Below are 11,215 nucleotides of genomic sequence, written 5' to 3' on the forward strand. Positions count from 1 at the left end.
TTCCCTTAAATCAAGTTGGATTAAAAATAGTTGTGTAATAAATTAAAATATACAGTACTTTTTTTAAATGTTGTTAAAATTAAAAATAATTTTATTGTTTTAAAAAATTTGAAATTATATCGTGAAGTAAGTTGATACAATTATATATAAAAGATGTAGTGTTTAAATAATATTTATAAAACGTCAATTAAGTCCAATTTAGACGTGATTAGGAAATATAAATGTAGGAAAAGTTGTTATTTATGAGAAGTTGTGTCATTTCTTCGTTGTCTTCGTCATCATCCTTGTGATTGTTGTTCGGATGATACAATTTATATATAATTTTATTAAATAAAAATAAATAAATTTTGATATTATTTATAAAATAATTTTTTTACTATATATAGTTTTATTTAAAAAAATATTAATTATCATTCGTTTTGAAAAAAAAATTAAACTAAACTTGTCAACCGAATTGAGAATTTTAATTTAGATCAATATCTTGAAGTTGTCAATCCAATATCCAATTTCTTCACAATTTATTTAAATTGAAATTCTCAATCTGTTTGACAAATTTAATTTAAAAAAATAACAAATCAATGAATTTAATTGATGTTACATACACCATTTACAACTTTGAGTCAAAAATACCTATTTTTATAATTTTTTCTGCATTTATCCTTTACACATTTTGATAAGTTTTCCGCAATCGATATACAAAACATAATTCACACTGTTAATGTTAATCTCAGATATAGCTGGTTAGAATAGCTACAATTTTTTTGCATGATCTCCTAGAAATTTATATTGTTCTTTTTGAATAATTATTAAATATATCATGTAAGTTTCTTTTACTTTTGTTGGAACATTTGTGGTGGAGATATGAAAGGTAACCTATTTTTTTTTTCATAAGAATTGTAGTATCTTCAAATACTTTATTTAATTTTATTTATTCATTGTAAATAAATAAAAACAACAATAATAAATATTTCATTATTAAAATAATATCACATTTTGTTTTTTTTATCAGTAGATAATAAATGAAATTAAAAGGGAGTATTTTAAGGATACTCTTTACAAAAGATTCAGCAATTTCTATAAAACGTATCTCACATAGATTACGCGGGATCACCATATAACAAGAAGAAAGCATAATACTCTACAAGATACACACATAAAGGAGTTAACATAATAAGGTACTCCTACCATAACTTTAGTTTTCCTGCTACCAGCATCTTAATAAATACTTTATTTCACCATTTTACATATAAACTGAAAATAATTTACATTTCATTGAAAACTGAAAAAATTAATCATTTGGGCATTTTTTTTTAAATGTGGAATCATTTTGAAATTGAAGAAACATATGCAAACTAAGTTAAATTCCAACTAAATTTGTGGATTTGATTGTGAAAACTAAGTACAGAGTTGCACTTGAAATTTGAGGATTTGAATGGCAATGTAGTAACCAACAATTAGGCTATACCATGAAAGTCATCGCTATTATTAAGTGATAGTAGGCCATCACTTGTAAAACCTATTTTATTGTTAGTCAAATCCTCCTCCCAACCCTTTATTCTCTTCCTCTTCACTAGTCGACAGTAGTGGCATACTTGTAATGATGACAAAAAGCCATTGTCGTTGTGTTGACAAAGAGGCTACGATTTTCTCTATTGTAGGTTAAACCATGGTGGATTATGTCTTTCATGGTTTTTTTCTTTTTCTTTATTCCTGCTTTTGCAGTGGTGTGTGGTGGTGAAGGTTTTTGATCATGGTTGTTGGAGTCTTTTAACTCCTTTTTCTCTTTCTTCTATAATCACCACCATGATTCTGATTGGGGATGGAGTTAGGTTTTGATAATGCTGAGTGATTAAGTTTAGATGTTGCTAAGAATTTTTTATATAAACTTTCATTAGGTATCACTATGGAACTTAACATCTCAATTAGGTTGACACCTCAAGAAACAATAATCATCTATTATTATATGAAAAAGTAGTATTAAAAAAAAGAAAAAAGAAAACAAAAAAGGGGGACTAGACCAAAACCCATATATTAAAAAAAAATGATACAATGGTAGACTATACCTATTTATGAAGAATTCTAAGAACAAACTAGATGAAAATTTATTATACCAATGAAACGATTATCTATGAATAAATCCTAAATTAACCAACTTATTCGCACACACATTACCTTCACGAAAAACATGAGTAACCCTAAACCTATTTTTTCCACAATAATTAAGACAAGTATTCTATCGATTACGAAACATTAGTCCGAGCAATAAATGCAGCACAAACCGAGGTAGAATCACATTCAAGTCATACATTAGTAAGCCTCCATCTTTTGAGCTTTCTCCATAGCATGTATAACTCCATAAAACTCAGCAACCATAACCGTCTGAACTTCAAGAAACGCAGAGAAAACATCAATAAACTCCCCACAAAAAATACACCCACAAGTAGCAAGACCAGGATATCACCTAGTAGTCCCATTAGTGTTAATTTTAACCCAACCTGGTGAAAGGAACTCCCATCTAACAGGAAGAGGATGAAGAAATTTACGAGTACGAGTATTAATACTAAAAAACTTAATCACGATGAAATCCAACATATCATTCTTAATTGAAGCTTTAGACTAATTTCTCACTAGACAAGTTAAATCTTTAATTACCGAAATAGCCCTACAAGCATCAATATTATCCCGAAATCTAGCATAATTCTTCATACGTCATATCATCCAAATAGAAAAAGTGATCACAACAAGCTTAATCAATTGAACCAAAGAACTACCAACACTCTTAATAAAAGAAAGAAGATCATTCTTATTAGAGATATGAGAAGTAAGAAAAATCTTCCCAACCCAACTCCACATATAATTTTAATTGTTACTAATTTGTAAAATTATTATACAATGATAAATAAGCAAAGTGTACTTTCTTTTGGTAGTTAAAACTTTGATAGCTAATTAGATACCAATTTAGAAACCATTTAACAATAATAGAAACTAATTTAGAAACAAAAAAAATTTAGTCTCTAAAATGGTTTCTAATTTAATCACTATAGCAATTAATTATTTTTTGCCTCTAAAGTTAGTTTTTATTTCATATGATTTTCTTGTATTGTTTGACTGGTTAATAATATTAGCTTATATCAGATTAGTTTCTTTAATTCATTGAAAATTATTTCGTAAAAATGTTTTCTTACAATGTTATTTGATCAGGTGAAATAAATAGCTCTTTATTTAGATTACTTTGTAATGATTCTCGAATTTAAACTACTTTTAAAAGATTGTATTTTTTTTTTATAATTGGAAGAATACTTTTTTAATGTTTTCATAAAATAAATTCATCAATCTCATGTTAGTACAAATCAACCCTTCTCATATACATTTGTTTTTTCGATTGTAGAATGGATGATTTCTTCAAGAATATGAAAAGTAAAGCTTTTTGAAAAAAAAAATAATGTTGTGACAATCTTTATAAAATATAAATCATTTTACAATTTTATTATAATAACATAATAAAATAAACACTTGAATTAACAATAATATACAAATAATATGAGTAATTTTCGAATAGTTGTTACAAGGGTTGTTACTATATCTTTAATTAACTTTTTCTATACCAATCTATGAATTGATGGCCAAAATTCCTTTCTACATTGATTGTAAATTATATAGAACCCTCTTAAACACACACACACACACACATATATATATATATATATATATATATATATATATACATAAAGAAAAATAAATAAATACCCAACAACTGCTATAGTAGCTAGCAAGATTAGAGCTTCTTGGACTTGATAATGAAAATGCGATAAGGGTGGTTGACAACAAGAAGGTTTTGGTGATCACGACGACAAAATAATGCTGCACATTTTCATTTACATTCAGTTGTTCACTCATTATTTGACAAATATAGCTTTCTCTGTTTGTTGATTACACCTAAATTTCAATTATGGTACCTCAAGTGTTTGCACCTATGCAGCATGTATATTTATCTCACTTACATCAGAGTTAGAAAAATGGAGACACTTGGATGGGTTTAGCTGGCTGAAATATGTGGTTGCTTAAATCAAATTAAAACAAAAAGGTTATCTTCATTTCGTTTTCTCTGACCAAATTATTGTGTACTTACACAGTACAACTTTGAAAATGGTTGAAGCAAAACACTAAAGCTAAAATATATACAAATTTAATTTATCACTACTAAATTTGTAAACGGATCACATAATTAAATTTGTATATTTTCATTGAACATTTATAAAAAAAGAATTTTATTACTTATAGAAGTCTTAATTAAAACGAAATGTATTAAATAAACAATACCAATAATCTATCCCAGAAGCCTTGAATATATGTATGTATGTATAGTTTAATTTTTAATTGTATATTTATTCATTCGAACTAATTATGATTTTTTTTATATAAAAACTGAATATTAAAAATCATATTAAACAACATAAACATTTTCATGTGAAAATCAGCATGATTAAAAGCCCCCAAGGTTCCTCAATATTAAATGTGTAATTATTTTTTCTTAGTGTCACTTAATTGCAATGTTGATCTTTTTATATTTCCTATTGTTCTAAATATCTTAATTAAAAAGATTTCGGATTCCTATCAACCATTAACTTTTGAAGAACAAAGTCAAATCAGTAACAGATTATGTGCACGTGACATGTTGTGTCTGCAAAAGTTTTTAATATATTAAACAAAGTAGTGATAAAAGATGGGGGTAAATATAAAATAAGAATAGAAAAAAAGTGAGTAAAATAAATAAAAAGAAAAGGAGAAAATATATTAGGCCTCGTTACTCTGACTATCCCTTTCCCACGCAGGTGTCTAAAATTAAGATACGGAACCTCACTCACAAATACACGTACTGCATCATAACTACTTGCACAGTGATATGTAATGTTTATCCCTCTATATATAACATTGTTTTCTCACCCTTCTCTTGAACTTGCTTACTTTGTTTGTGGCCTTTTCTCTCCTTCTCTTGTTCTCTGCACCAAACCTTCCAAAACCGCTAACTCAAACGTTTCACTATTGGTCCACAACACCAATGGGCAGGTCACCATGCTGTGAAAAGGTGGGCTTGAAGAAAGGCCCTTGGACTCCCGAGGAGGACAAAAAGCTCATGGCTTACATAGAAGAGTTCGGCCACGGAAGCTGGCGTGCCTTGCCTTCCAAAGCTGGTACTTGCATCCACAACCTTTTTCTTTCTCTCTTCTTCTTTTCTTTATGGTCTCTGTGTTAATAGCTTCTTGCTTTTTACGTACTAAAATTTAGGCCTTCAAAGATGTGGGAAGAGCTGCAGACTCAGGTGGACTAACTACCTTCGACCCGACATTAAAAGGGGAAAGTTCAGCTTGCAGGAAGAGCAAACAATCATTCAACTCCATGCCCTTCTTGGGAACAGGTGACCAAACCAAATCACTCGTATAGAAGTGGCAGATGTGATAGACCCATAAACCAAAAATAACAAAGAAATAAGGACCCTTTCTATATCCACTTTATTAATTATATATGACCCCCCCATATCTAGGAAACTTAACTTGCATATTAGTATCCCCTCATATTTTGCTATGCAAACTGCTACAAAATCATGCCATTGCCATTTATAAACCAACAAACTTAGATTTTTACAGATGTTTTTCACACTTCTCTGATGAGAACCGAAAATTTCCATTGAATGCTAACAAAGGTTACTTTGGATAACAGTGCAAAAAATGTTGATTTGTAACTGTATCTAACTCACTGTACTGCTTTATATGTATGTATAGACTGTTATATAGTTAATGTTCATTGCTAATGGTTAATGGTTGTTTCTTTTGCTGAATATTTTTGGAGCATAGATGGTCAGCTATAGCGGCTCAACTTCCGAAGAGGACAGACAATGAGATAAAGAACTACTGGAACACACACCTGAAGAAAAGGTTAACCAGAATGGGGATAGACCCCACCACCCACAAGCCCAAAACCGATGCACTTGGTGGCTCCGGTGGTTGCCAATCCAAGGACGCAGCCAACCTGAGCCACATGGCGCAGTGGGAGAGTGCCCGTCTCGAAGCCGAAGCAAGGCTGGTGAGAGAGTCAAAGTTGCAAGTCCAGAACAACCTCGGATCCTGCTCCAACCCTCAACCGGCGAGGCTGGTCCTCAACAAAATCACTACGCAACAACCCTCTCTACCACCCTGTCTCGACATCCTCAAAGCATGGCAAAGCTCATGGTCCAAGCCACAACCACCAACAAAAGAAAGTAACCCCAAAATGATGCATAGCATGTACGCCATGATGCTATCCACCGAAGACACTCTTGAGTCTCCAACCTCTACGTTGTGCTTTCCAGGAACAACATCAACTATGCTTCCTGTCTCCAACAATAACAACATTGGAGTACTGTTCAATGAAAACAACAACAACGACATGTTTCCTCTCTCCAGCACAAACATGGAAAGTGGGTTCATGAAAGAGAACACAGTGTTACATTTGCAAGACGATGATATTATGGCGGCTGTGGAAGCATTTAGAGCCACTACTACAGTGTACGACAGCAATCATAATGTCGTTCCTCCCACACTCCCCAACGGTGGCGTCCTCGAAGGACTCAACGATGATGAAGGGTTGGTTTATGAGTCCAACGATAACTTGGGAGTGGAGGAAGAAAACATGGCAATGATGAACGGGGATGGAAGCCTCTGCAACGTGAACCTGGAAGAGAATAACAAGCATTACTGGAATAACATATTTAATTTGGTGAATGATCCTTTGTCTGGTTCCTCTGTCTTCTGATCATCTCATCGATACACGGTTGTGTGGTGTCGTATGTGAAACTAGTTAGTTAGAGTAGCCGTTAGCTATAGGACTTTATTAGGTTAAAATGCTACTAATAGTAATAATGTCTCACAAAATAATTATGTAACCATCATATTCTTGTCCAAAATAGTATATTAGGTGTTAACCGTTGAGTTTATCAGTGTTTACAAGTAACAACTCTTGATTCTCTTCAGCTTTAGCAGCATAATATTCTAGGATTTCAAAATCAAATATTTATTCAATGAATTAATGTACTATGTGCTCTTCCTTACCATGGCAATCATTAGCATTAGCATTAACATTAACATTAACATTAACAACATACTCATTACGATCAACCTTTAAAACTGTATCTGTATAAGGGAAAATTAGAGGTACGTAGCTAGGTGAAATTTATATGTGGAACTTATGAAGTTTGGTAGAATCTTTTAGTGACCTGCGTATTGCTCTTCCATTATCAGCATGTACGTCACTCTTCATTTATGAACTTGAATTAATGATGTTAGCTGGCGGAGCAAGCATCTATTTTGATTTAGAACAAGACCCCACCAATCTGCTGCTTCCTGTCACAAAATCAGATTATTGCTTTCAAACTATTTTTTTAAATTTCTATTATCACTATTTTATAAACCACACTTTTCATTTTGTAATATTAAAGATTAAACAAATAATACCTAAGACATAATACATGCTGCACATTATACCAAATGTCTCCACCTATTATTCAATACTACTTTAAATACACGCTCCATCTATTATTTAACTGTTTAAGGTTTTTCCAGAAAAAACTAAAAAAGAGTGTAAAATACTGGTATTTTATTTTTTATTTGTACATAAAAATATATAATTAAAGAACAAAAACTATAAATGATAAAAGAATAAATTAACATTGAATTATACTATTTGGATAGGTAGGTATAAGAGGATGTCTTTCCAACATTTTCTAATTCTAGACATGTGAGGTGTGAATTTATATGAAGGTTACTAAGCATCACGTGCATTTTACTTAATGAGTTTAGTAGCTAAGTTGGTCCACCACATAAAAATGTAGTAATGACGTCAAGATTCCTGATCTCATGGAGGAGTGTGAAGTTGGGTTTGGGATAGATGCTACAAATTGGGTCATTTCATAGCAGGCCCATTACATATTAAGTACATAGTTCATCATATTAAATCAATACGGTCCTGTCAACTTTAATATCTCCAACTTATTCAATGCAACTTCTTCTACTTGCTTCAAATTATTTATTTATTTATTTACTTCCCAACAAGAGCTCTTAGTATAACATTAAAAATACTATGAATTTTTTTACATATAATATAAATTATATTTGGTTTTATACCAATTCATAGAGTATTTCTGACTCATTTTTATTCACTACCAATATTTCATGCTTTTACTTTTTTAACTTTGTCGGACGCGCATGTAAATATAATAAATGATATTTGGTGCATATTATAAAGTGGAGGTAAATGTTTGAAGTACAATAATAAAAATATAGGTGTGTATAAAATAAGGAAGGGACAGAAGCAATAGTACTGACTAGCTACATAGTGAAAATGATCATACATGTGTTAGCAAAGTTTCACTCATCTTAATTAATATTGTTATGAGAATTAATCTCCAATTTATTCATTGCCATAACTTTATTAGATTAAATTGTTTCCTTGTCATTAATATATCTAATGTTTCACTCTGTCTATGAAGTAAACATCATAAATAATGTTTGGTATATATTATTGTGGATATAAATGTTTGAGGTACCATGATTAAAATATAAGGGTAAAAAATGTAGCACTAGGATAAAATCCCCTATACAGCGGTTTTGATACTAAGAATATGAAAGATGTCATGAATATATATCTCACGCAATTTTTTTAACATTTTTTATTCTATAGAATTTTATTACAAAGTATAGAAGTTGTAAGTTTTGTGTTTTATTTAATGTTTTTTTATTTTGTTGTTTTAAACCACACTTGCATTCTGTAATATTAAACCTTAATCTAATAAGGAAAAGATTTTGTTAACACGCAAAAAGTAAAATACATATATTTAATAAACTATTATAATAATATAATAATATTTTAAATTAAAATAATTAAAATATTAATTTATTTATTTATCAAATGCATGTTTATTACTATGGTTTCAAGATATCACCACTCAACAAATAATACCTAAGACATAATACATGCTGCACATTATACCAAATGTCTCCACCTATTATTCAATACTACTACAAAAACACGCTTCCATCTGTTTAAGGTTTTTCCAGAAAACTATAAAAGAGAGTAAAATACAGTTATTTTATTTTTGATTTGTACATAAAAATATATAATTAAATAATAAAATCTATAAATGATAAAAGAATAAACTAACATTGAATTATATTATTTTGATAGGTAGGTATAAGAGGATGTCTTTCTAACATTTTATTTTTTTTATGAGTAAAAAATAAAATGAATTAAAAAGGGAACACCTCAAGGATGTCCCAACCTGTATACAAGTAGCAAAATACCCCCACTCCCCATAAGCTTAGGTTTTCCAATACACCACAAGCATTACAAGAAAATGCGTGATTAGTGTGTATTGGACAGGAATGCTCGGGATCTCGATCCAGGTATTTGGGAGAGACCAGCTTGGTGTTTGGACCCAAAAGGTGGGTCGTGAGCTCGACCCAGTTGTTGGTCAGTCCAGTATCTAAGATAAAAGATAAATAAATATTTTATCTGTTATCATATTATTTTGAAGATGAAAGATATTTGTTATTGTTTAAATCTGTTATCATATTACTATGAAGATGAAAGTTATAATTATTATTATTGTTTAAATCTGTTATCATATTATTTTGAAGATAAAGAGATATTTTATCTCGTGATAATATGCTAGTTAGTTATATATTTATTAATACATGTTAGTTACATATTAATTAATAGTTGTTGAGAATAAAAGAGGAGCACCCGAGAATAATGGTGCACATGTTAAACAAAATGTTTTCTGTTAGCACCTGAAGATAAGTGGTGCCCGTTAGTAGGTGTTTTTTTGTTATTATCTTATACTTTCAGTAGAGATTATATTATCGTGAGTGAAAGTTTTTAGGGGGATAACGATAAAATGGGTTTGAGACCCCTGGTAAAGAGAGATTGTTTCTGAGTACTAAAGACTGAAACTAATTATTATTTAGTATGCTCTCACTAACTTGATTGTTGGAGTGTGATCAACAAGTAGAGCCCTCTCAGTCTCAACAAAGCGTTGTTCCAGTGCTCCAAGAGGAGATAGACTAGAAGCGGAGGTTGCCCATCCAGTCCACCTAAGGTCAACCGGCAAGAACATTTGACACCTAACGTGAGGCACGTTAAAACCTAATCCCATCGACATTCGTCACCAGTACAAAAAGGTATAATAACGACGGTTAAAAAGGACATATAAAGACGATTCTCGAACCGTCTTTATTACAAATGTCGTTATCAATAAGCCAATTATAACGACGATTGGAGAACCGTCATTATAAATAAGTTATAATGACGATTCTTCTACTGTCGTTGCTATACTTTAAATAATTTTTTTTTATAAAAAATATTTTTAGAGACAGTTCCCAGAGAAACTGTCGTTGTAAGTGTGTCTCCTTTTAAAAAAATATTTTTAAAGACGGTTCTGAGGTGGAACCGTCGTTATATGTATTTTTTTTTAAAAATGTTTTATTTTTTATATATACATCCTACATAAAATATCCAATTTTCAGAAAATAAAAAACATTTAAAATCATAATTTAAATATGAAAAATACATATACAACAAATTATAAATTCAACAAAAAGTTTTGCTAATATATGAAAAAGTTTTATCTCATTCTAATAATTTATCTATCCTAAGGTATTATATATATTTACAAAATACTTTGACCATGTTGTCTTCATGTACTCCAATGCTTACGAAGCTAGCGGCTGTTGGTCATTAAAAAACTGTGACATTTGAATTTTTTTTGAATTAGTGTACGAATTATAAAACCCGAATTTTAAAGTGTTTTTTTTTGTATTAAGGTATTTACCTGATCCCAATCTCTATCAATTGTAGCTCGCATAATAGTCGACATCCACTACATAACATAATAACCGCAATCATAACTTTCAGATTGTCTATTGGACTGCATGTGAAAATAAATGTATTAAATGAATGCATGAGACATAGTAAATTGAGTGAACATATATACTTTAAATACCGTAAGGTATATCCAAGTAAGTTTTTAAGCGTTTGCACTTCCCCTCTCACTCAACTTGTTATATCCAGTGTAAACATTGAAATAAGAAGATTTCATGTTAGAATACATAACATTATTTAATATATAAGTAATAATAAATGTTAAATGAAATTATTGATAATATATTGTTTCCCCTCATGGAAG

The 11,215-nt window shown here is 30.3% G+C and overlaps 1 protein-coding gene across 1 annotated transcript; it reads left to right on the forward strand.

Annotated features, from left to right (window-relative positions):
• The first annotated feature begins 4,952 nt into the window (after window positions 1-4,952).
• LOC137811533 (transcription factor MYB106-like) lies at window positions 4,953-6,980 on the forward strand. The gene is made up of 3 exons (XM_068613323.1): window positions 4,953-5,192; window positions 5,287-5,416; window positions 5,853-6,980. The coding sequence occupies exons 1-3, from the start codon at window positions 5,060-5,062 to the stop codon at window positions 6,787-6,789; spliced, it is 1,200 nt and encodes a 399-aa protein (XP_068469424.1). The 5' UTR covers window positions 4,953-5,059; the 3' UTR covers window positions 6,790-6,980.
• The last annotated feature ends 4,235 nt before the right edge of the window (window positions 6,981-11,215 follow it).

Source organism: Phaseolus vulgaris, chromosome 2 (genome assembly GCF_000499845.2).
Source record: "Phaseolus vulgaris cultivar G19833 chromosome 2, P. vulgaris v2.0, whole genome shotgun sequence".
NCBI lineage: Eukaryota > Viridiplantae > Streptophyta > Magnoliopsida > Fabales > Fabaceae > Phaseolus > Phaseolus vulgaris.